Source organism: Phacochoerus africanus, chromosome 5 (genome assembly GCF_016906955.1).
Source record: "Phacochoerus africanus isolate WHEZ1 chromosome 5, ROS_Pafr_v1, whole genome shotgun sequence".
In the NCBI taxonomy this organism is placed as follows: Eukaryota; Metazoa; Chordata; class Mammalia; order Artiodactyla; family Suidae; genus Phacochoerus; species Phacochoerus africanus.
In genome coordinates this window covers 27,742,811-27,768,781 of record NC_062548.1, presented here as the reverse complement: position 1 = coordinate 27,768,781, position 25,971 = coordinate 27,742,811, and the positions used below count along the sequence as shown (strand labels likewise).

General features: G+C 51.6%; 1 protein-coding gene across 1 annotated transcript in view; it reads left to right on the top strand.

The window, feature by feature from the left end:
- POLR3E (RNA polymerase III subunit E) overlaps nucleotides 1–20,589 on the top strand; it is a 32,328-nt gene extending 11,739 nt beyond the window's left edge. Inside the window, exons 5-21 of the mRNA XM_047780330.1 lie at nucleotides 302–417; nucleotides 877–959; nucleotides 3,255–3,362; nucleotides 3,699–3,748; nucleotides 4,068–4,187; nucleotides 5,730–5,815; nucleotides 6,014–6,058; nucleotides 6,148–6,239; nucleotides 7,460–7,580; nucleotides 10,420–10,501; nucleotides 12,003–12,062; nucleotides 12,151–12,308; nucleotides 12,755–12,816; nucleotides 13,411–13,946; nucleotides 16,240–16,317; nucleotides 18,894–19,019; nucleotides 20,229–20,589. Coding sequence (XP_047636286.1) covers nucleotides 302–417; nucleotides 877–959; nucleotides 3,255–3,362; nucleotides 3,699–3,748; nucleotides 4,068–4,187; nucleotides 5,730–5,815; nucleotides 6,014–6,058; nucleotides 6,148–6,239; nucleotides 7,460–7,580; nucleotides 10,420–10,501; nucleotides 12,003–12,062; nucleotides 12,151–12,308; nucleotides 12,755–12,816; nucleotides 13,411–13,946; nucleotides 16,240–16,317; nucleotides 18,894–19,019; nucleotides 20,229–20,285 — 1,980 coding nt within the window. The 3' untranslated portion in view covers nucleotides 20,286–20,589. The remainder of the gene's footprint in view (nucleotides 1–301; nucleotides 418–876; nucleotides 960–3,254; nucleotides 3,363–3,698; nucleotides 3,749–4,067; nucleotides 4,188–5,729; nucleotides 5,816–6,013; nucleotides 6,059–6,147; nucleotides 6,240–7,459; nucleotides 7,581–10,419; nucleotides 10,502–12,002; nucleotides 12,063–12,150; nucleotides 12,309–12,754; nucleotides 12,817–13,410; nucleotides 13,947–16,239; nucleotides 16,318–18,893; nucleotides 19,020–20,228) is intronic.
- The last annotated feature ends 5,382 nt before the right edge of the window (nucleotides 20,590–25,971 follow it).

Here is a 25,971-nt window from a genome sequence, read left to right as displayed (position 1 = left end):
GGGGAAAGCTCTTGATTTTTAAATGTTGGCACCTAATTTAGATTTTGGGGCGTGGAATCAAGGGGACAAAGAAAACTACATGAGCCCTCCTCCCGCAGAAAAGCACTCTGGCCCTTCTGTTGGAATTTGGGTTTGTGGCCTTTGTGTGGACAGATCCCTGGGGCCCTCGGGGAGGGATGAGGTCAGTCCTGTTTCTGGGCAGGGGCTGGGGTTAGGAGGTGGTCATGGTGGGGTTGGGGGATCCCCTGGGGGCTGTGTCTCGGGGTCCTCACAGTGGGTCACGGGTGCTTGGGGCCTCCAGGTAGAGCTCGAGATGGCCATCGACACGCTGAATCCCAACTACTGCCGCAGCAAAGGGGAGCAGATCGCGCTGAACGTGGATGGCGCCTGCGCTGACGAGACGAGCACCTACTCCTCGTGAGTTCCCTGGGCCTCGAGGCCTCTGAGTGTCACTCTCTTCAAATAGGAGCCTTCCGAGGCCCTCACGAGATGTCTGGGCCCTGGCCCCATAGCTGGGCTCCTTGCCAGCGTCCTGCCTTCGCACGCACAGCCTTTGCACGCTGGGCCTGGTGCAGACATGTCCTTATGGGCAGCGTCTTCATTCCTAAGGCGACTCCTCTGACAAGTTCTTCCAGGCAGAGGAAAGCTGGCCCCTTGATGGGGGAGAGGGAGCTCCCTCCCACCCAGTGCTTATCTCTTGGGCCGCAGGTACGGGCTCCTCATCCCCATCTCCCCTCCTGTAGCCCGCGTGGCCTGTCCTGTGGCCTTGGTCTCTGGCGGCTGGATTTCAGGTGTCTGGGGTAGAGGGCATTGTGCCTGCCAGGCCGGGGCCTGGAGCTTCCTGCCCCTTGACGTCTGTTCTCCCTGTGCTTCTAGGAAGCTGATGGACAAGCAGACGTTCTGCTCTTCGCAGACCACCAGCAACACCTCCCGTTACGCTGCTGCGCTCTACAGGCAAGGTACCCGCGCTGGGCGTCTGGGCTGCTGTGGCTCGTGAGGGCTGATGGGGTGGGAAGGAAGCAGGATGGGAGCTGGGACAGGGGTAAGACACCCTAGCCTGGCGTCCAGTCCCCTCCTCCCCTGTATGCTAGATACCCACAGAGGCCAGACTGTGGTGGAAATAACAGATTTGGCCCCCTCTAGGGACTTCTGGCTAGACACTGCCAGACCTGATGTGATGGGGCTCCAGGGTCATCGTCCTCCTGGGACACGGACACACACAGTGTAACTCTGGGGACAGGGGTAGAATGTTACCTTCATTACAAGGTACTCAGGACCCAGCAATTCCCTTCCTCGACAGCATCCCCTCAAGAGAGGTGAATGCACATCTCCACACAAAAACCTGTCGGTAGCGGCATTTTTCATGGTAGAGAAAAGTGGAAGCGCTCCAGAGGTCCATTGGGCTGCTGCATGGGTACCCAAACATGGCATAGCCGTGGATTAGAATATTCTTTAGCTGTCATAAGGGGAGAAGTACTGATACACTCCATCCTGGATGAGCCTTGGAATTGAAGCAAAATGAAGGAAGCCAGGCACAAAGGACCATCTGTCACATGATTCCATGCGCGTGAAATGTCCAGAATAGGCAAACCCATTGCGTTAGTAGATTCGTGGTTCCTCGGAGCTGGGAGGAAAGGGGAATGGGCCGTGACTGCTGATGGGTGCAGGGTTTCTCTTTGGGGTGGTGGAAATGTTCTAAACCTGATGGCGATGCTGGTTGAACAGCTCTACGAATGCATTAAAATACATTGAATTGTATGCTTGAAATGGGTGAATTGTATGGTGTGTAAATTAGATCTCAGTAGACCCCTAGCCTGGGAACCTCCATATGCCTCGGGTGCAGTTCTAAAAAGGACAGAAAGAAAAATAAATAAATAAATAAATAAAATAAAAAAGATAAAACACTAAGGAAATAAACTAGGATAGGATAAAAGTAATGTCGAATAACTACACTCTTCTATTTATTTTATTTTATTTTTTTATTTTTTTGGTCTTTTTCTAGGGCTGCACCTGCCACATATGGAGGTTTCCAGGCTAGGGGTCTCATTGGAGCTATGGCTGCCGGCCTACACCACAGCCACAGCCACATCAGATCCGAGCCGCGTCTGTGACCTACATCACAGCTCATGGCAATGCCAGATCCTTAACCAACTGCTCGAGGCCAGGGATCAAACCTCATGGTTCCTAGTTGGATTCCTTAACCACTGAGCCACGACGGGAACTCCTACACTCTTCTATTTCGAACCCATGTCTCAAGGATATAGTTCTGCTCCCTCTGGAGGCCCAGAGAGCTTCCCCAGAGCTATAGCTTCTGTCTGATTTCTTCTCTTTTAAGCTTACATTGACTCAATTGAAATCTGTTATCTTTGCACTGGCTCCCAGTGCACAGGTTTGATTCACAAGAAAAGGCCATGGTGTAGACACTCCTCCACCTGGCTCCGCCAGACCTCTTCTCCAGCTCCATTCTCACTAGCCAGTTTCTTAATAGGATGGGTGGAATTTTTTTTTTTTTTTTCTGGTCTTTGCCTTTTCTAGGGCCACTCCCGCGGCATATGGATGTTCCCAGGCTAGGGGTCTCATCGGAGCTGCAGCTGCCGGCCTACGCCAGAGCCACAGCAACACGGGATCCGAGCTGCTAGTCTGTGACCTACACCACAGCTCACGGCAAGGCCGGATCCTTAACCCACTGAGCGAGGCCAGGGATCAAACCCGCAACCTCATGGTTCCTAGTCAGATTCTTTAACCACTGAGCCACGATGGGAACTCCCAGGATGGGCAGAATTTTGACAGGAAGAGGTGGGAGGGTGAGGATGTGTGGGGGCGGTTAGGGAGGCAGAGAGGGTGGTCTGGCAGAGGCCTGACTGGGGGAAAGAACAGGGCGTGTTTGGTGTGGACAGGTCACCCAATATGGCTGCAACAAGCAGTTGTGGGGAGAGGAGTGAGGACCAGGGTCGGGGGGCCCTTGAGTGCTGGCAGAGAAGGGCTTGTAGGCAAGCCTTAAGGAAGTGGCTTTGAGCAGAGGTCTGGGTTCATGTCTCCATCCAGTTTGTGTGCTTGCTGTGCCTAAAGGGGCCACATCAGGTTGGGAATGGCCATCAGCCTAAGACTGGGGACTAGAGCAGAGGTGGGAGGTGGCTTGGTAGTGGGCCGAGGCCTTTAGGGGAATCTGGGGCCCTTGGTAACTCCCTTGAGCCAAGCTGGGTGGGTCAGCCTCAGCTCCCAGAGTCAGGTCCAAGCCCTTCTTCCTCTGCCAGGTGAGCTCCACCTGACACCTTTACATGGCATCCTGCAGCTGCGGCCCAGCTTCTCCTACCTGGATAAGGCCGACGCCAAGCACCGTGAGAGGGAGGCCGCTAATGAGGGTGAGCTCTAGACCCCCAGCCCTGCCGTGTGTCTGGATGGGCTGCTCATGGGAAAAAGTATTAAAGGGGTGGGTTACAGCATCCTCTACCCACTGGCTGCGAGTGGCCCCCACTCCCATGATTTTGACAGCGAAAAATGTCTCTGAATTCCCGACTATCTCTGGGCTGGGGTGGGGGGTGGGGCAGAGTCACCCCTAATTTAGAACCACCGACTTAAGCAGTGGTTAATGCTCTGTCTAGCAGGAGGATTCATGGACACTGTGGTCTGAGGCCTGCCTGGTGGGTGGAGTGGAGAGCCACCACCAGAGGCTGCAAACACGGCTTTTCCCTTTGCAGCAGGAGACTCTTCACAGGATGAGGCAGAAGAAGATGTGAAGCAGATCACGGTGAGCTCAGGCCCCAAGAGAGAGCTCAGCCTCGGGGGCAGCAGGGCCGGCTTGGTAGTTCAGCCGCCTGGAGGCAGCCAGGGTTGGGAGGGTCTGCGCAGAGCTGGGCTCTGGGGGTGAAGCCGACAGAAACAGGCCCCGTCTCTTTGTGCCTTCCTGCCGGACTACCTGGGGGGGACAGTCTAACCTCTGCCCAGACTGAGCTGGGGGGAGGGGGAAGTTTTCCAGACGAAGGGTTCCCTGGCCTCCTGGTGGGTGCTGAGGCGGCAACCCAGGAAGTGTCCCAGGCCTCAGATTGTGACCCTCCCCCCTTTCCCAGGTGCGATTCTCCCGGCCGGAGTCGGAGCAGGCCCGCCAGCGGCGCGTGCAATCCTATGAGTTCCTGCAGAAGAAGCATGCCGAGGAGCCCTGGGTGCACCTGCACTACTGCGGCCTGAGGGTAAGCTGGGGCCCAGGCAGTGTCCCCAGTGGCCTGACTAACTTATTCGAGACTCAGCTGCAGCCACTTGGTAATGCCGTGGGGAGAGGGGTTACATTCTGTGGACAGTTTGTCCTCCGTTCTTGCCTTTCTACCTGGTGTGTGCTCTGAGTGAGTTGCACCTGCTGTGTCACTGGTGGGGGTTGTGGCCACCTGGGCTCTCCTGAGGGTGAGCATCTTGCTAGGCTCAGAGTGGGCCTGGTGTTTGGTTATGTACCTTTTTGCATCATGGTTCCTGAATGAAAGCTAGATGCTTCACTGGGCGCTCCGTGGAGAATGGCCATCTGTCCCATGGACAAGTTCATTGCATACCTGCCAAGGGTGATTTTTACTATTTTTGACTTAGAACCCAGTCCTCGGAATTGTGTATCGAGTCAGGGAAGCAACTGAATATTAGCTATAAAGACTGGGAGAGAGCAGCTCCTGATTTCTCTGGAACCTTCCAGACAGATTTATGTTGACAGAGCCTTAGACTTTGGGTCAGACTTGCAGAAGCTCTGCTGTTTCCTAGTGTGTGACCTTAGGCAAGTTACTTAATCTCTCTGAGCCTCCATTTCCTTATCTGTACAATGGGAAGAAGAATAATAATACCTAACCTCGTAGTTATTTGGGGGCTGAGATGAGTTGGTCTAGGTATACAGCCCTTAGAGCAGACTGGCACATAGTAGGTGCTCAGTGCATGTTAGCTATTATTTTTATCAGGTTTGTGGGTGTGTGTGGTGGGGGGAGTTTGGCTGCCACAAGGCATATGGAGTTCTCGGGCCAGGCATCAGATCCAAGCTGCAAATGCAACCTAAGCCGCAGTTGGGGCAATGCTGGATCCTAAACCCACTGTGCTGGAACCAGGGTTTGAACCTGCGTCCCAGTGCTCCCAAGATGCCACTGATCCTGTTGTACCAAAGTGGGAATTCCTATTTTTATCTTTTTATTTTTTTCTTTGGCCACCCTTTTATTTTTGCCTACCCTTGCACTACTTATAAGTTCCCAGGCCAGGGATTGAACCCACACCGCAGCAGTGACAATGCCAGATCCTTAGCCCACTGTGCTACCAGGGAGCTCCTTTTTGTTTGTTTTTTCTTTTTTCTTTCTTTTCTTTTTTTTTTCTTTTGTGGCTATACCCATGGTATGTGGAAGTTCTTGGGCCAGGGATCACACTGGTGCCACAGAGGTGACCAGAGCCGTTGCAGTGACAACGCTGGATCCTTAACCCACTGCTCCACAAGAAAACTCTGGGAACTCCTATTTTTATCACTGCTTTCAGTGTTCCTGAATCAGACAGGGCACCGAGGCACGGGTGCTGGGGTCATCAAGGCAGGGAGGTGGTTGGTTGAGGCCTCGTTGCAGAGGCCTTGAATGCTGCGCACAGGAGGTAGACGTGACCCTGTGGGGCCTCAGAGCAGGTCATCGGGTGGCTGGTGATGCAGGACTGAGGACTGTGGTTGGTGGAGGGAGGTCTAGAGTGTTAGCTGAGGGTCCCCTCACTAAGTGTTCCTCCCCCTTCAGGACAGCCGCTCTGAGCACGAGCGCCAGTACCTGCTGTGCCAGGGCTCCAGCGGCGTGGAGAACACCGAGCTCGTCAAGTCGCCCAGGTGGGATCGGCCTGGCCAGGGTGGTAAAGTCCTATGGCCCCTCCTGTCACATGGGGAAGGGACGTGGAGGGGCTGTCCTCTGGAGAGGGCCAGGAATGGGTGTGGGATTTGGGGTCTGGATACCTCCTGGTCGGGGGCTGGTGTGGGGCAAGGACAGAGTCCTGGGAACTGCTGACCCCGCTTCTCCCCCCACCCCAGTGAGTACCTCATGATGCTGATGCCTCCCAGCCAGGAGGAGGAGAAGTGAGTAGAGTTGGGCTGGGTGCCTCCCCTCCTCCCCACCGCCGCCCCATGCCTCTGACCTTGTAACCCTTCGCCTTTGTTTTCACCAGAGACAAACCTGTGGCCCCCAGCAACGTCCTGTCCATGGCCCAGCTGCGCACCCTGCCCCTGGCCGATCAGATCAAGATCCTGATGAAGAACGGTGGGTGGCAACCACAACCATGCCACCTCCTGGGGAAACGGAGTAGGGGCCTTCTTAAGAACCAGAGGGTGGGACCAGGCGCCCAGCTTTACAGCTCTGTCCTTGTCTGGAAGCCCCAGACAAGGACGGAGCTCCAATTAGATCCCTAGCCTGGGAATATCCATATGCCGTGGGTGTGGCCACTAGGGCGGGTGGCAGGCTGCCTCAGATGGGCTCCGGGTCCCTGCCACCCTTGCTGCTTCCTGCTGTGTGAGCCTGGGCAGGTCGTTGAGCTTCCTGACTGTTATCTGTAAGTAGGAGCAGAGGTGAGGCTTCTGAAAGGCCCACACAGAGCCTCACCTGTGAGCATAGGCCACGTTCATTTTCACAGTGAAGCGCATTCACTTGCACTGTTTTGTGGCGCCCTCCTCTGCGTAGTGGGGACTTGGAGTGTCAGAACCTTTAGAGTGGATGAGCCTTGAACCTGAGAGCTGAGTCCCAGGCCCTGGGCTCTTCTGAGCTGCTGGCACGAGGGGCTCTGGGGCCTGGGTGGAGAAGGGGACCTGGGGGGCAGGCCGCTGGCCTTGCTGCAGGAGACCTAGGGTCTCCCCTGCTCACTAGGGCTGGGGGAGAACAGGGCACAGTGATTAAGTGCATGAACACTGGACTCAGATGGCCTGGGTTCAAATCCTGGCTCAGCTGCTTACTAGCCAATTGGTCATGGGTGAGTTTTGAAACCTTCCGGGGCTGATCAGTAATAGTCTTCCTTGTGAGGAGTTCCCATCGTGGCGCAGTGGAACCGAATCTGACTAGGAACCATGAGGTTGCGAGTTTGATCCCTGGCTTCACTCAGTGGGTTAAGGATCTGGCATTGCCGTGAGCTGTGGTGTAGGTCGCAGACGCGGCTTGGATCCTGTGTTGCTGCGGCTGTTGTGCAGGCTGGCAGCTGCAGCTCCAGTTCAACCCCTAGTCTGGGAACCCTTCATATGCCATGGCATGGGTATGGCCCTAAAAAAAGAAAAGAGTCTTCCTTGTGGGCACCCTTCAGTCTTCCCTGTGGGGGTTTTCTCCAGGGTTCTGTGAGAGGTGGGCGCCAGCCCAGAGTAAGCTGCTACCAGTGTCATCTTACTGCCCACATGCTGGGGTTGTTCTGTGAACCTACAGCTGTATAGACGAGGTGGCGGGGAGGGAAGGCCCAGGCCCCACCTGGCTTGTCTGATGTCCCCCTGTGTCCTCCTCAGTGAAGGTCATGCCTTTTGCCAACTTGATGAGCCTCCTGGGCCCTTCCGTGGACTCTGTGGCTGTTCTGCGTGGCATCCAGAAGGTGGCGATGTTAGTCCAAGGAAACTGGGTGGTGAAGAGGTAAATTCATTTCAGTCCCTTAAAGGAAGCACCTAATCCATTTAAATGTAATATAAGTACTGACGTTTTAGGTTGAAATCTACCTTAGTGCTATATTCATTCTTACCTTCTTTTCTTGTGACTCCATTTTCCTCACTAATTTGGAAGCTGTCCTTCCTTGACTCTTCGTGATTACCCTACAGATGTCATCATACACGCCTGACTATCATGGTTCAATGTCAGTTGCTGCTTTTTACCCTCATCCATGACACTTCAGCGACCTTCGAATATTTTATATTTATCTTCCTCACAATTCATGTGCCATTGTATTTGTATATTTCAATTCTCTGTTTCATTTTATTTTATTTATTTTTTTAATTTTTTGTCTTTTTGCTATTTCTTGGGCCACTCCCGTGGCATATGGAGGTTCCCAGGCTAGGGGTCGAATTGGAACTGTAGCCACCGGCCTACGCCAGAGCCACAGCCACGCGGGATCCGAGCCGCGTCTGCAACCTACACCACAGCTCACGGCAACACCGGATCGTTAACCCACTGAGCAAGGGCAGGGATCGAACCCGCAACCTCATGGTTCCTAGTCGGATTCATTAACCACTGCGCCAGGTCGGGAACTCCTCAATTCTGTTTTAAACTCCACACACGGCATTGTATTATCCAGTCAGTAATCTTTTAGATCTACTCACATATTTGCCTTTTTATTTTGCTCATCATTCCTTTCTGCGTGTCTGCGTTCCTATCTGTGATCATTTCCTTCTGCTAAGAAATGTCGTGATAGTTCCTTCAGTGAGGGTCTGCCGGTGAAGAATTCCTTTGGTTTTTCTTTATCTGGAAATGGCCATGTCACCTTTGTTCTTGCAGCATGATTTTTGCTGAGTATAGAATTCCGGGTTGATGATTTGACTTCCATTATTTCCGTTGTCTGTCTGATATGTGTGCCACGGTCTAATTCATGTTCCTTTGTTTCCCTCTGACTGAATTTAAGATTGTTCTCTTGTTTGGGCTGTCATGGCTCAGGATGATACGCCTAAGTGTGAATTCCTTGTCTGTGTCCTGCCGGTCTTGAATTTGTGCTTGCTGTCCCTCGGGTTAGGGTTTCCCTTCTCCTGTGATTCTTCCTCTAGACTCTCTGCCTCTTCCCTGGACAGTCAGTTTCTAGGGGGCAGGAACTGTTTTGACTCTGCCTTGATCCCTGATTCACAGTATGACGCCTGGTGCGTGGTTAGCCCTTGGTAAATACAGTGTGGCTACATCATATGCACACTTGAGTTAGATTAATTCTAAATGGTATGATATAAAATACGTGAATACTCATTTGTTAGAAAGTGTGATGTAAAGTGAACAGTCTGTCAAAAGTGTAAATTGCTAGAAATTTTTTAAAAAGTACTTTAGTCTTGGAGTTCCCCCGGTGGCTCAGAGGGTTAAAGATCTGGTGGTGGTGTGGCTGCTGTGGTGAGGGTTCGATCCACATGCCACGGGTGTGGCCCAAAAAAAAAAAGTCATTCACTACAAAAAGTCCATCATTTCACAGTTGGTTGGCCAAGTAAACTGGGAAGTGTATTCATGTTATGGTGACACCCTTTCCTGGGAAACGACGCTCAGCGTGCTTTGTGGGCTGGGCCCCTGCAGCTGTGGTCCTGTGGGACACAAGTGATCACTTAGAGGGGACTTTTATGATAGCATGTCACTGGTTAAATGGGACCACCCGTGTGTATTTATGCTTCGGGTGGATGAAAGCCAGGAGGGGCCATCCCATTAGGCCCCCTAGGGCCCTGGCCCAGAGGAGGCACAGAGATGTCCGGGAGCCAGGCAGCCACAGAGCTGGGGGTCAACTCATTGCCCATGGGTAGTGGTCCATCCTGTCCCTCTGTGTCTCTGTGAGAAAGTGATGCACGATGCTCACTCTTGCTGAGTACATGTGTCTGGACTGCTCGTTCTGCAGCCTGCTCTGTGCTTTCCTTCACACACTGTCCCTGTCCTCAGGAAATCGGGGGGCAGGCACCTTTGCAATGTATGGAGCACATTCACTCACTACCTACCTAATGGGCGTTTCCTCTCCGTGTGGCAGTGGCAATCAGCTCCGGCCAGGGCCCTGTCCCACAGAGCTTATACAGGAAGGGCGGGTGGGTGAGGGGGACACGGAGCTCGGCCTTGAAGGAAGAGTAGTAATTGGTTGCCAGTGAGATTGAGGAGTCGGGCCACAGGTGCCCTGGGTGTGGATAGCTGGGGTGGGGGGCGTGTGTTCCTGGGCAACAGGGACTGCACCTGGACTTGGGGTCAGGCTTATGCGGTGGAGATGCTTTTCAGCCTCGGCACCTACTCATTTGCCCCCAAAGGTCCCTGAGCCTTGAGTGTCGTCTCCATTCTCTCTGAGGCTCCAACCTCTGCCATGCTCCGGGCCTGTGACCCCGCCTGCTTCAGCTCACACTGCCCACCCTTCCCTTTCAGCCATTGAGTTGCTTCATTGCCAGCGACTCTTGGCGCCACACCCGCCTTATGTGTGGGACTCACCATCTTCCAGAGTCGTGGGCTCACCTTGTCTGTCTCTGAGCCCCTGTTCCCTCTGACCGTGCAGTGGCGCTGGGCCAGTGTGTGAGTGGGGGTTGAGAAGGGGTAGGAGGACGAACTCTTGGGGTCTCTGGATGGGGAGGGTGCTGCTTTCCTACCTAGAGGTCCGTGGAGCCAGGCTCCCAGGGGAAAGGGGAGGGTCTGAAGGGAGCTCTTGGGGTCCAGGCCTGCACTAGCCCATGGTGGAAAGAGGCCTGGGCTTCCACTTGAAGTCTGAGGGAGTGGGAGGCAGAGGGGCTCAGGACAGGGACTGACCTGCCCCCCGTCTCATTGGCAGTGACATCCTGTACCCGAAAGACTCTTCCAGCCCGCACAGCGGCGTGCCTGCCGAGGTCCTCTGCAGGGGCCGAGACTTTGTTGTAAGTGCCCCGGCTCCCTGGCCTGCCCGGTGGGGGGGTCGGGAGAGGAGGATGGGCAGTGCAGAGTGTCCAGGACCCTTGGCCCAGGCAGTGGGCAAAGGGCAAGTATGTGGGTGGAGGGCCCTGGACTCTGTGCCTTTCTCCTCCTTCCTCTTGGATCCTGGAGCCTCCGGCTTCATAAGAACCTTTGAGTTCCGACGGCCTGGCGGTTACAAACTGGAGGCCAATACATGGTTTCCGGCCAAGGAAACCTTTGACCTGAATGGTTCTTTTAAGATGTTGACTTGGAACCATGAGGTTGTGGGTTTGGTCCCTGCCCTTGCTCAGTGGGTGGAGGATCCAGCGTTGCCGTGAGCTGTGGTGTAGGTCGTAGATGGGGCTCGGATCCTGCAGGGCTGTGGCTGTGGCTGGCAGCTGCAGCTCCGATTCAATGCCTAGCCCAGGAACTGTATGCCATGATTAGGGCCCTAAAAAGCAAAAAAAAGGTGAAACGTTGACTTAGTTGTTGATTTTTACAAATCACAACCATGATTCAAACCAGATTTCCGTCTTGTCACGAATAATTGGACAGCCTGGTACCACTGGACCCACACCCCCAAACGGTACCCACTTTGAATGGGGCTGATGCTCCCCAGTTCACTACAGTCCAGGCGTGACTGCTTTCCACGTGCGTCTTCCTCCACTGTTGCTGTGGGCTTTTGCAACTCCGCCCCATCGTCCCCTTCCTGCCCCGCCCCAGCCCTTATCCAGAGCTTCAGTCCCAGCCGAGGAATCCCTCCCAACGGCTTGAACCCGGAGCTGCTAGGACCTGCACTGCCGCCCTTGACCTTGGCGGTGCGCTTTGGGTTGGCTGCAGTCTCTCTCCTTGGAGCTGGCTGTCCGTGGTGACCTTGGTGAGCTCACGCGGCCCAATCACGCCAGGCTCTCAAGCTATTTACAAGAGCGTCTGTGTTCTCTCTTTTCTTCACTGGATGGCCCAGCTCCTTCTGGGCACTCAGTGTCTAGGTGCCTGTGCAGTTTATTTTTGTCTCGGGGGTCAGGGTGCGGCAGAATCAGCCGACTCCCAGGCTCACTCACCACACACATCATGTGCCGCTCAGCTTTAGCTGCTTATCAGCCCTTCTCTGCTTGTGCAGATGCTGTCACATCTGGAGGTCTGGGAGGAAGTCCAGTCACATCTGAGTTGTTTGACCTATGGGCAAGGCATTCCCCACCTTGGGGAGCTTTTGTGGGATGGGGTGGGTGCCTGCAGCTGCCATCCTGGAGGAGGTGGCCCTAGAGGTCCTTTACAGCGGAGGGGATGGAGGGTTGGAGTGGACGTGACTGCCCCCAGCTACACAGCCGGGACCCAGACCCAGTCTGCCCGATGCCCAGGCCCAGGCTGGGAGCTGCCAGTCTGCCCACATCCCAGGATCCCAGGACAGGGACAAGGGTTTGGGGGGGACACTCTTAGGAGCATTCATCCCTGCCTCCTGGAAACAAGCTTCTTTTTCTCCCTCAGATGTGGAAGTTCACGCAGAGCCGGTGGGTGGTAAGGAAAGAGGTGGCAGCGGTGACCAAAGTAAGTGACGTTCTTCTTGACCTAAGGCCCGGCCCCACTGCGGGAGGATCCGGGCCCGGCGGCTTCACCTTTGCCCCCTCCCCGCCAGCTCTGCGCGGAAGATGTAAAGGACTTTCTGGAGCACATGGCTGTGGTGAGGATCAACAAAGGCTGGGAGTTCATACTGCCCTATGACGGCGAGTTCATCAAGAAGCATCCCGATGTGGTCCAGCGGCAGCACATGCTCTGGACAGGCATCCAGGCCAAGTAAGCGCTTGCTGGGCAGGACGGAGGGCAGCCAGACAGAGGAACACCAGAGGGGAGGGCAGCCTGGCTGCACCGGCGGCGGTGAATGCACATTGGGGGCTGTGGGCACCCTCCTCCACTCGGGTGGACTTTGCTAATTGATCCCAGAAGCCCCCCAGCTCCTCCTATTGACCCGAGCTGATGCATGTCTACTTTACGGGGTCGAGGAGGTGGGTGAAAGCCCTCCGGAGGAAGAGCCCCGGCTTATGTGGCCCGAGGCAGGCTGGCTGGGGACCGCCACGCCCCATCCCCGCCTTGGGGTTCCCAGCTGGCCAAGACCGTCAAAACTCCAAGCAAGTGGCATCTGCCGTGACCAGGGTGTCCAGGGCTTAAGGGGGGACGTTTCTGTCGGGAGGCTGATGACGGGGATGTGGTTTGAAGCTAAGAGGGTTTGTTCTTCCTTTCAGATTAGAGAAAGTTTATAATCTTGTGAAGGAAGCCATGCCAAAAAAGCCGGATGCACAGTCAGGTGTGGAGGGGCGTCGGCTGGGGGGGCCCCTCACCCCTACGCTGGTCCCAGAAGGGCCGCTTCCCTGAAGCTTGCCAGGGCTCAGGCGGGGAGGGGCTGAGAAGGTGTGGCTCCCTGCTGGCCACCCTTCCTTCCGCGCCCTCCTCCCTTCCCCTCGGACCTCAGCTGAAGACTCGCCCGCTGGCAAAGCCTTGGCCTCAGGACTGCGGCCTCTAGAGTCCAGGGCTGAGTCTGGGTTTGAGGTCCCTGAGACATCTCACCTTCCTGGGTTGGCGGGGATGCTGGTGGCAGGAACTGAGCTGTAACCCACCCTGCCTTGGGTCTCGGAATGTGGGAATCTCATTTTCCCAGTTCTCCGTCTTCTCTCATTGGTGGTGTAGCTGCGTTCCTGCCGGGTACGGGGGAGGGGAAAGCGGGGCGGGCGCCCTGCTTCTGCGCCTGCTGGCCTGCATTTTCCCGTCCCCTTCCTCTGGGCAGCAGGGCATCCCCCAATGGGCTGGGAATGTCTGGGGGGCAGGGGGACGGTGGGTCTTCATCTCAGGCCCTTCCCTGCACGGTCCCTACCGTCCTGAGCAGCCCCACCTCTCCCCGCAGGGCCTGCCGGGCTGGTCTCTGGGGACCAGCGGGTCCACGTCGCCAGGAGACAGGCCCAGCAGAACCACACGTCGTTGGAGCAGGAGCTACAGCGGAGGAAGGAGCAGCTGCAGGCGTCCATGGTCCTGCCCAGCGTGCGGATCAAGGAGGAGCCCATGAGTGAGGAGGGGGAGGAGGAGGAGGAGGAGCGGGAGGCGGAGGAAGACGAGGAGCCCATGGACACCTCGCCCGGCGGTGGTGGCGGCCTCCACAGCAGGCTGGCCAACGGGCTGCCTGCCGGTCGGGCAGCAGGCGGGGACAGCTTCAACGGGCAACCGCTCCCAGGCTCTGCCGGCTCCCCCGTGGCGCGGGAACTGAGGGCCTTCGTGCAGGCCACCTTTCAGAAACAGTTTGTGCTCACACTGAGCGAACTCAAGCGCCTCTTCAACCTGCACTTGGCCAGCCTGCCCCCTGGCCACACGCTGTTCAGCGGCATCTCGGACCGCATGCTGCAGGACACGGTGCTGGCCGCCGGCTGCAAGCAGATACTGGTGCCTGTAAGTAGCACCCGCGCCTGCCGGACAGGCTGCAGACGAGGCCCCTGGGTCCCCGGGCCCCCCGGAGGGGTCTCGGGCAGGCAGCACCTTTCCTGGTGGAAATCGGTCGTGGAGAGAAGTCTGGTCACTGGAGTGGCCTGAGCCCTGCCGGCTTTGGGGGAACAGCTCTTTGCAGGGTGCATGGGGTTGGGGGTGCTGGGAGACTGTTGGCCTTGGTGTGACTCTCAGCTCCCATGTGGTTGCCGTGTGTGACCTCGGGCCAGGCAGCCTCTGGGCTCTGCACTCTCATCTGAAGTGGGCACATGTTAGTGTTTGTGTCCCGGGACTTCGGTGAGGACTGAACGGGAGTCTGAAGGCTGGAACCTACTGCTCGGCACACAGCAGGCCTTGGCCACGCTGGCTCCCCGTCCTGGGGTCTGGTTCCCCCTCCCCTGCCAGCACCTCACTCATTCCTGTCAAGCTTTGACCTTTTTTCAGGGAGATTTCACTTCCAAGATCATTTGATCTTCTTTGCAGCTGCAGAGGAAGAAACTGAGTTTCAAAGAAGTCAGATGAGCTTGTTTAAAGGAAGTGATAGAGCTGGAATTTGAACCTCAGCATAGTGGCTCTAGGTCTTAAGTCCCTTCTGCTTCACTAAGATGAACCGACTCTCTCACTGGAGCCCCCAGCTGGGCCGCGGTGGGTGGGCCTCCCTGTCTGATGGCATTTCTGGTGCCAGGCTTGCAGGTGCAGGGTGGGCCACCCCCACCCCAGGCTCTTGTGGTCTTGTCCTGGCTTTGGGAGGGGCCCTAGAGGGGAGGAAATGCAGGAGCAGAGGGACTGTTGGAGACTGTCTCCCTGAGCTGAGGGCGAAGGGTGCCAGGCTGCGGTCACAGAGGCTGTGCCAGTCATTCTCTTCTCCCAGGCTCTGTCCAGACCTGGCAACAAGTGGGGCGAGGTGGGGCTGTGTCTGCCTCTTAACAAGGGAGCACGACGTCTGCAGTCCAAGGTCAGAAGCACCTGCGGCCTGGGGTGACCTGAGGCAAAGTCCATCCCTGTGTACGTGAGGAGCAGGAACTAGGACAAGAGGCCCTGGGTCCCAGGCTGGCCGGGCCATCCCAGGGGATCCGGCCCTTGCGGCAGGGAGCCTCCTTGGTGAGGCCTCTACAGAAGGTACTGGGGTTTGGGGGCCCTGCTCTATTCGGAGCCACCCTTGTTCATCCAGCAAATAGGTCCAGTTCTCTGCAGACTCGCCTTTGGCTGCCTGAGCCTGGCAAGGGAGGGGTGCCTGAGGTTAGCCAGGCCATCCTGGGCAACCGGAGTGGCCAGAGGACAGGCACATGGAGTGGGCCTGTTCCTGCTGCCGTTTCTCAGTGGGGCTGGCTTCCGCGGGAGACCCTGGCCCTCCCTACTGCTCTCTCACCAACTGCCCTCCCAGTGATCCTGATGTGGGGATCGGATTCCAGTCACACCCAAGGCAGAAGAGTCCTTAGACCTGTCCAGCCTCGTTTTATTACCTGAGTGAGCCGAGGCCCAGGGAGAGCACGTGTATGTACAAAGACCCGAGTTGAACTCCTGGTTCTGCTCCTCATTAGCTCTGTGACCATGGACAGTGAGTAGACCTGGTAGCAAAGGAGACTGTATATTTAAAGCCCCACCTGGGACTTTACTTGGTAGAAATCGTGGTTGTTCCTTGTGTTGTGGCGCCAAGACTGGAACCCATTCGGCCAGGCGCCCTTTCCTCCATCCCCTTTTTCCAGGGACCAGGAACCTGAGCCACCCTTTCTTTGGTCCACCTCGGACCCCACTGCATGGAGTGGCAAGGGTTGCTTGGAGCTGGGTGGGCCTCTGACCCATACCGATGTGGCCCTTGTAGGAGGGACTGAAAGGGGTCCTCAGGATAGTCCCAAGGAGTTACAGGGCCGGAGTGCTTCTCGGACACATCTGAGGGTTGATACCCAACTGGGGGTGAGGGTCGGGGGGGGGGGGCGCTGGATTTAAAGCCGAGAGGAGCACCAATGCCGGAGAACCTGCCTCCCTGCCCTGAGGACGTTGTGGGCCTCGGGCTGGGCGTGTCGCACCCTTCTCACCCGGGTGGGGGGTGGCTGGCCTCCCCCGGCCCCCCAGCATGGAAGGCGAGGAGGCAGGTTTGCAGCTGCTCCATAGCCCACAGCTAGCAAGTGGCAGGAGCTGGGACTGGAACTCTGTTCCCAGAACTGGGCAGTGCAGACCAAGAGGGCCCTAGGGCCAGTGGGCCGGGGTGTGGATCCACATGGTTTAGACAACCAGTAGCTCACGCCTGGGCCTTGGTTAGTTTCCCCCACAGACTGCTGCTTCCCCGGATGAGCAGAAGGTGTTCGCCCTCTGGGAGTCTGGAGACATGAGTGACCAGGTGAGCTGACCTTTGCTGCCATCTTCCCCAGGAGCAGGGAGTCTTCTGCGGGGCTTAGACCTTTGGAGTGACCTGAAGTGCAGTCATGTGCATCTTGGATTTTTCCAGTCACTCCCAATTGTACATACTCTGGCTCCGTGTCTCATGCACTTTGAAGCATGATGGATGTGCCAGTTGTTTGAGCCGAAGCCAGTGGTTCCCAAAGGCCAGTTTGGACCCCCTGCATCAAAATCACCTTTTAAAAAATACTGATCTTGCTAGGACTGACCCCAGAAACGCAGTTCAGTTCAGTACGAACAGGATAGGGTCCTAGGTATTTAAGTTTCTACAGAGCTTTCTAGATGATTCAGACACCTGGCCAGGCCTACGAACCCGTGACGAACCACATTCCTCAGGCGGCTGGTGGTGCTGGGAATCGGAAGGATTGCTCCTCAGCTCTTGGGGCTGGATCAGATCTCAAGTTTGAGAAATTGGTGGTTTTGCCTCCAGTCACACCTTGGCAAGATGGGTCACAGGTATCCAGTGGACAGACTGATTTCAACCAGTAGCACCGAGGTCCAGTAGTTGTTTCTTTACGTCACGAACTTGCCTGAATTAAGATGGACTTGCTAAGACTCCAGTTTTCTGTCCTTCTTTTCCTTAAGTGCTGGGAGAAGGGAGTGAGCAAAAAACCCTCACAGAGTTCTCTGTCCCCTTTGGCCTCTTAGAAGGGGACTGACTGGCAGGCTAAAACCAAAGGGCCAGGGACTTCTGGTGCCCTGGGGGCCTGTGGCGCTGCTATAGATGGAGAGCAGACGGGACCAGGTCTCTAACGAGCCTGGGTGCCTTTGGACAGAATAGGTGGCATCTGGGTTTCCTACTCCTGAAATAATAATTAAAAGGAAAGAAAAGTAGTAAGTGCATATTCTTAAAAATAAGTAAGATTGGGAAGTTCACTTGTGGTACAGCAGGTTAAGAATCTGATGTTGCTGCAGCTGTGGTGCAGGTTGCAACTGCAGCATGGGTTCGATCCCTGGCCGGGGAATGTCCACATGCCGAGGGCACGGCCAAAAATAGATAGATAGGTAAATAGAACTGAAAACTGTAAGAGAAACTGTCTCCTGCCCTACCTTACCGGATTCCCACTCCTCAGGCAATTTTTTTTTTTTTTTTTTGTCGTTTAAGGCTGCACCCACCGCATATGGAAGTTCTCAGGCTAGGGGTCAAATCGGAGCTGTAGCCACTGGCTTTTCTCACAGTCACGGCAACACCAGATCTGAGCCGCATCTGTGACCCACACTGCAGCTAATGGTGACACTGGATCCTTAACCCACTGAGCGAGGCCAGGGATTGAACCCCTGTCCTCATGGATATTTAGTTGGGTTCATTACTGCTGAGCCAAAACAGAAACTCCGGCAATCATTTTTTAACCACAAGATACCTTCAAGAGTTCCTCCATTTTTAGAAAGAAAAAAAAAAAATGCATGCATACACAAAAGGCACTAAATAAATATCAGTAGTGATTACATTTCTTTTTTTGTAGTACTTTCTGTTTTCACTTGCATGGTTTTTTGAACCAAAGATACCAACAGCAGTGCCATTCTTGAGTCTGACTCCTGGACGCCTGTCCCACCATCTTTCCAGTGGGACCAGCTCCGTGTCTGCTGCTGGCCTGGAATCTTGTGTTGTCTTCGTTGCTTAATTTTAGCTTCTGAGGGGACAGAGGAGTTGTCTGCATTCTTCTGTGTCTTAAAATGGCTTTCTTTTGTCCTCAAGTATTTGTGTTTGTCTGGGGCTAGGCTTTTGGAGGGGAAATCATTTTCCCCTGAATTTAAGATAGACTTCCCTTTATATTCAAGCTCTCAGAGTTGCTGATGGGGTGACACTCTGCTTCTTGTTCTTTCTGTTTGCTCCACATCCCTCCCGTTAAGGCAAACGTAAGGCTTTTTCTTACTTTGCTTGTAGCACATCAGTGCAGCAACTCCAGAGGTACCCTGGCCAGGTCATTCCTGTGCTGGACAATCGAGTCATCCTTGGGAAGTTCTGGGACAGATGTGTAATTCCTTTACCTGTTTTCTTTCTATTTTTTGGAAATTCTTAGGTCCTATGTTGGACATACTAGATGAAATCTTTTTCATTTAACAGCTTTTGTACTTTTGGGGGGATTTTGACCAATTTCTTCCTGTTTAGGTTCCTTTGGGACGTAATGCTTTTCACAGTATCCTGTCATGTTTGGGTGTCAGGACTTGAAGCCACTCTTCATCCCCCGTCTCTGTCCTTACACAGTTTAGACCGTGGCTGCCCCTTTTGCGTAGCACTCCTGTTTTTTTTATCATGAAAAAGTGTGTCTAAACCACTCGTCCTCTGATGCGTACTGGCATTTTTGTTCTTGTGGGCATATTCCTTTATTTCTTCATTTTATTGGAGTCTGACAAGCTGGCCAAATGTGTTTGTCTTTTAAAACAGTGAAGTCTTGCACCGGGACTCTGATCACAGACCACAGTATGGAATTAGGTCCATAGCTTTGGATTTCTTGTTTGGGGATGTTGCTCTTTTAGATGACAGCTTCCTATAATAACATGTTTTTGCTGCTACAGCATCGACAGGTTTTGCTTGAAATTTTTTCCAAAAATTACCGCGTACGCCGGAATATGATCCAGTCTCGGCTAACTCAAGAGTGTGGAGAAGATCTGAGTAAACAGGAGGTGGATAAAGTGCTCAAGGTACATCTATCTCCTGTAATAATACACAGAGTCTTCTGCGCTTCTGCTCTGACCGAGCTGAAGAACGAGGGGGCCCGTCTTAGGTGGAGGCCGACAGTGTGTGGAAAGGGATCTAGTCTGGCGCCTTTCCTGCTGCTGCTGTGTTTATAACTCAGGCTTCTTCTGGACACCTCCCTAGCCAGTCAGATCTTCAGCAGCAGATAATTGGCATTGGTATGGGGATGTGCAAAAGGGCTAAATTGAACAAGACATAAGCGCCGTGAAAAAATAAAAGTGTAGGAGTTCCCACAGTGATGCAGCGGAAACAAATCCGACGAGTATCCATGAGGGTGGGTTTGACCCCCGGCCTTGCTCAGTGGGTTAAGGATCTGGCATTGCTGTGAGCTGTGGTGTAGGTCGCAGACGCAGCTCGGATCTGGTGTTGCTGTGGCTGGGGCATGGGCCAGTGGATATAGCTCCAATTTGACCCTTAGCCTGGAAACTTCCCTCTGGCACAGGTGTGGCCCTAAAAAGCAAAAAAATGTTGTCTAGGGGCTCATCACCCACGGCCTAGATTAGTGCTCTCACCCCACGTCTTCTTCGGGTGTTGGACCACTTTCGTATTTTTTCCCAGAGCCACATACTAATACTAACTCTTGTGCTATTTGCTTTTTTTTTTTTTTTTTGCTTTTTCTAGGGCCGCTCCTGTGGCATATGGAGGTTCCCAGGCTAGGGATCGAATTGGGGCTGTAGCCACTGGCCTACGCCAGAGCCACAGCAATGTGGGATCCAAGCCGTGTCTGCGACCTACACCACTGCTCACGGCAAAACCGGATCCTTAACCCACTGAGCAAGGACAGGGATCGAACCTGCAACCTCGTGGTTCCTAGTCGGATTCGTTTCCGCTGTGCTATGATGGGAACTCCCTCGAATATTCTTAAATTTTATCTTAAGCATCCAAGGCCATACATAGATGCTGATGCTCTTTGTGAAGCACCTTTGTTCTGGTCAGCTTATTCAGTTTTGTATGTTGCGATTAGAAAGCACATTCATTTATAGTTCACCCCTGAGGAGAGGAGGCTGAGCGACCACAGTGTTGTGGTAAGGTGGATCTCGATGTCCCGTTTGTGTTCTCTCCACTAATCACGATCAAGGTTGGATATTCTACACAGAATATAGTAGCTCCCTCTCTTGCCAAAGCCTGCTCTTCACATGTTTCTCTGTTCATAGGACTGCTGTGTAAGCTATGGTGGCATGTGGTACCTTAAAGGGACGGTACAGTCTTGACAATGGTTGCAAACCACTACCCCAGTGAATCCAAGCCCAGGAAGGACGGCAGAGCCGGCAGAGGTGGAAGTAGAGTCTCGATTGCTTCAGAAGACACAGCGCAAGAGGGACTGAGCATCTCGTGGCCTGTGGCGTTGCACTGTGGACAGAGGGGATCGTGCTCAGCCAGTGGTAGGGTCAGCTTAAGTTAGATCACTCCCAGAGGAGACCAGCCGGGACCTCCTTTGCAGTACAGTTTGAAATTCCTGATGTATTTTGCTTATTATTTGGTTTCATTCTCATAATAAAGAGAGTGTATACTGAACATGGGCAGGATGATGAAAATCATGGTTCAACATCTTACTTTCAACCTTAATGCCAACAAGGTCTAAGTTATGTTTACAAGATGAAGAAAACCTCAAGGTTTTTAATATTTAAAATGCCTAGAAGCCAATATTAAATCTTCAATTATCTATCTGCTAAGACTTCTGCCAATGTCATTAAGCAAACCAAATTGAATTTTTTTACCATTGGGTTTCTGTGGCCCCCCCCCTTTTTTTTTTGTCTTTTGAGGGCTGCACTTGCAGCATATGGAAGTTCTCAGGCTATGGGTGGAATCAGAGCTGCCACTGCCAGCCTACACCACAGCCCCAGCAACACCAGATCCAAGCTGCGTCTGCAACCGACACCATAGCTCACAGCAACACCAGATCCTTAACCTACTGAGTGAGGCCAGGGGTCGAACCCGCCATTTCATGGATCCTAGTTGGGTTTGTTACCACTTAGCCACAATGGGAACTCCCATTTTATCTTATATTTAAAAAAAAATTTTTTTTGGCTGTGTCTGTGGCACGTGGAAGTTCCCGGTCCAGGGATCAAACCCACACCACAGCAGTAACCTGAGCTGCTGCAGTGACAATGTCAGATCCTTAACCTGCGCCACAAGGGAACTCTCATTTTACCTTTTAAAACAACCTACTTTATGTAGCAGTCTCAACTGTTTACATGAACCATAGCAAAAAAATCAAAATCAAATCCATTTATTCTTAATGTTTGCAAAAGGATGCAAACAAAACCAGGTAAGTATGGAACAGTGTATAAATGAAGTCATCACACTTTGATGTAAAAAATTTATATTTTGTGTATTTTTAAAATAAATGCTAACACTCACCTGACATCATGGTGCTGCTGTCTTCAAATGGTTATAAGAAAGCAATGCTGTCTTTGCTGTCAAAGCCTTGTATGTCTGTCAGGGAAGGGAGCCAGCAGCACTGCCCAGTAGAACTGTGGAGTCACATAGGTAACTGTAAAATTTTCTAATAGACACAATAAGATGGTAAAAAAGAAACTGGTTAAAAATTTTAATGTATATCATTTAGCCCAATATAGCTAAAACATCAACATGTAATAAAAATACTTTACTTTTTTTTCAACATCTGGTATCTTATACTTAGAACACTCTGCAGTTGGGCCTAGCTATCTATAATTTAAGTACTCAGTTGCCCCATGTGGCTCATGGTGACTCCTGGACAGTGCAGCCCTTAGAGGTTTATGAAAAAAAGAGAATAAGCTGGGTTGGGCAAGATGTGAAATTTTGCTACAGTGACTTGCCATGGTTTATTTTGGGCAATAGAGCCACTACTCTGAAGGTTTAGATGATGGTGTATGTGTCTGTTACCCCCCCCCACCCCCTCAAAAAGGAAAAAACACTAACATTTGGTAACGAGTTTAACAGATTGATTGTATATTACGTTCTTGGTTCTAATTGTTAACATACCTGAGTCTGAAAAGAGTAAAAAATTTCCAAAATTTTTCTGGTGTCCAGCTATCACATAGCGATGCTACTGAGGTGAGACCCCTTGTGGTCCAGCAGAGACTGAGCAGACCAGAACTGATGGGGAGTGAGGGTGGAGTGGGCAGGAAGAGAGATGGATTAAACATTGAATTCAAATCACTAGGAAAATTTGGAAACTTAAAAAAAATGATACAAATGAATTTACATACAAAACACAAATAGACCCACAGAGATAGGAAACAAAGTTATGGTTACCAGAAGAGAACCATCTAGGCAAATAATAAAGAATAGGAGGGGGAGTTTTCTGGTGGCTCAGTGGATTAAGAATCCAGTGTTGTCACTACTGTGGTCTAAATTCGATCCCTGGTCAGGCAACTTCACAGGTATGGCAAAAAAAAAAAAAAAGAGAGAGATGAAAGGCCCAGGGATTATCGCAATTCAATTATATATGTCAAATCTTTATGACAATGCAAAGGTAGACCAGCATGAAATAGGCTGCAAAATTATTTTTTTTCTCTTTGCCTTTTCTAGGGCCGCTTCCTGTATGGAGGTTCCCAGGCTAGGGGGGTCTAATCCGAGCTGTAGCCACTGGCCTACACCACAGCCACAACAACGCTGGACCCGAGCCAAATCTGCAACCTACACCACAGCTCATGGCAACGCCGGACTGTTAACCCACTGAACAAGGGCAGGGATGAAACCCACAACCTCATGGTTCCTACTCGGATTTGTTAACCACTGGGCCACAACGGGAACTCCCGGCCTCCAAATTCTTAATGAAGCATTGATTTTAAAAACCTGACAAATATAGCATGTTAGGACTAAAAATCCTAATTAGTGACTGTCAATGGCTTGTAAAAGAAATAATTGTAACATGTCTTGATACTAGGAATAACTACCATAACAGACATGCAGGGTAGTATCAGGGCATTTCCTCTAAGATTAGGAACAAGGGAACAATGGTCACCTTAACTACTTCTGTTTAACACAGTACTGGATATTCCAGCTAGAGAAATTAGGCAAGAAAAAAAAATTAGGAAGAAAAATTATCTCTGCAGATTATATGCTCTCATATGAAGAAAACTAAAGACTGCACAAAAAATCTTAGAATAAGTGAGTTCAGCACAGTAACAGGATACAAAGTGAACACAAAAATCAGTTGCATTTCTACACACTAACAAGGAACAATCTGAAAAAGAAATTTTAAAAAATCACATTTATGATGGCATCATCTAGTAAGAAGGTAGATTTGTATAATGAAAAGTACAAAATATTACTAGAGAAAATTAAAGACAAATGGAGACACATGTTCATGGGTTGGATGAGTGTATATTGCTAAAATGTTGATGTTACCCCCAAATTGTCTACAGATTCAATGCAATTCCTTTGCAGAAATAGAAAAACCCATCCTAAAATTCATATGGAATCTGAAGGGACTCTGAATAGTCCAAACAATCTTGAAAAAGAGCAAAACTGGAAGACACACTTCCTGATTTCAAAACTTAATTACAAAGCTACAATGATCATAAAGACAAATAGACCCATGGAAGAGAAAGCCCTGAAATAAACCCTCATGTGTACTGTTAAATGATTTTTGACAGGCGTTCCAAAACCATTCAATGGGGAACGATCAGTCTTCAAGAAATAGTACCCTAACCACCTAACATTATAGAAAAAACTCAAAATGGATCAAGGACTCAATGCAAGACCTAAAACAGAACTAAGAAGAAAACAGAACTAACGTGTTACAACTTTGGATTTGGTAGTCATTCTTGGTATGACACCAAAAGCATAGTTAACAAAAGAGACACATTGGACTTGATGAAAATTAAAAATTTTTATGCATCAGAAGACAACAGAGCAAAAATGCAACTCACAGGATGGGAAAAATTACTTGCAAATCATATCATCTCACGAGCGATTAATATCCAGATTATGTAGAAAACTCCTAAAACTCAACAAGATAGCCCAATTCAAAAATGGGCAGAGGGGAGCTCCCATTGTGGTGCAGCAGAAACAAATCCAACTAGTATCCATAAGCATGCAGGTTTAATCCCTGGTCTTGCTCAGTGGGTTAAGGATATGGCATTGTCATGGGCTGTGGTGTAGGTTGCAGATGCAGCTTGGATCCTGTGTTGCTGTGACTGTGGTGTAGGCTGGCAGCTGCAGCTCCAATTTGACCCCTAGCCTAGAAACTTCCATATGCTGCGAGTGTAGCCCTAGAAAAGAAAAAAAGGGGGGTGGGGGTGGGGACAGGATTAAGATGGTTCACTAGAAGGACTGAAGCGCACCTTTTCTCATAAAAGCGACAAAATTAAACCAACCACTGAACAACCTTTAACCAGACTGCAAACTATTAAAAAAGATAGCCTACTTCAGAAGAGGAGGCCACATCAAGATGATAGGAGGGAACAATTATATAAGCAACTCCATACCTCCATACCCACCAGGTGGGCAGCCCACAGACTGGAAAGTAACGATATCTCAGAGGCTCACCCACAGGAATGAGAGTTCTGAGCCCCATGTCAGGTTCCAATGCCTGGGGATCTGGCATTGAGAGGAGCCATGGGAGCATTTGGTGTTGAAGGCCAGCAGGGCTTGTGCACAGGCGCTCCATTGGACTGGAGGAAACAAAGGCTCCACCCCTGAAAGGCACACACAGGCTTTCATGTGCACTGGGACCCAGGGCAAACAGACTCCATAGGAATCCAGGTGGTTCTTGGAGGATCACCTGGGAAAACAAGGTGACTGTGGCTCCTTGGGGGTGAAGGACATTGGAGACAAAGATTGCTGGATCAATCAGCGTGTGTTCCTCTGGAGGTGGCTGTTTTGGCGAGATTTGGCCCTACACATCAGGACTGAGAAGCCTCAGGCAGAACAATAACGAATGGTGGAACACAACCCCACCCATCAGCAAACAGAAAGGTCCCCCAGGCCTATAGCACCTCTAATCACATCCAGAGACACTCATCAGAGGGATTAGAGTCAGCTCTAGCTACCAGTGGGCAGGCATCAGTGCTTACATCAGGAAGCCTGCAGCAAGCCCCAGTAACAACCATAGCCACAAGGGCAGCAAGAGAGAGAGGCTCCAACCCTCTTGTCTGCAAAAAGGAGACCACACCAAAAATCTATACAAGATGAAAAGGCAGAGAGTTAGGACTCAAGGGAAAAAGAAAAAAACCTAGAAAAATATCTAAGTGATTTGGAGATTACCAATCTCCATGAAAAAGACTAGACTAGTGATAGTAAAGGTGATTCAAAATCTTGGAAATAAAGTGGAGGCATACGTTGATAATTTATAGGAAACAATGAACAGAGAAATACAAGATTTAAAACTTAAGCAGAGATGCAAAATACAATAACTGAAATAAAAAATTCATAAGCAACCAACAGCAGAATACAGGAGGCAGAAGAACAAATAAGTGAGATGGAAGACAGTGGAAATCACTGACATGGAACAGAAAAGAGAAAAAAAGATTGAAAAGAAATAAAGATAATCTAAGAGAGCTCTGGGACAATGTTAAATGTGCCAACATCTGTATTATAGGGCTGCCAAAGAAAAGAGGGAGAGAAAGGGCCAGAGAAAATACTTGAAGAAATAATAGCTGAAAACTCCCCTAACATGTGAATCATTCACTCAAATCCAAGAAGTGCAAAGAATACCATATAAAATAAACCAAAGAAGGAATGCCCTGAGACACTTATTAATCAAACTGAGCAAAATTAAAGACAGAGGAAATACTGAAAGCAGCTAGGGAAAAGAAACAACACACAAGGGAGCCCCGATAAGGTTATGGGCAGATTTTTCAGCAGAAATTCTGCAGGCCGGAAGAGAGTGGCATGATAAAGTGATAAAAGGAAAAAACCTCCAATCAAGATTACCCAGCAAGGCTCTCATTCAGATTTGAAGGA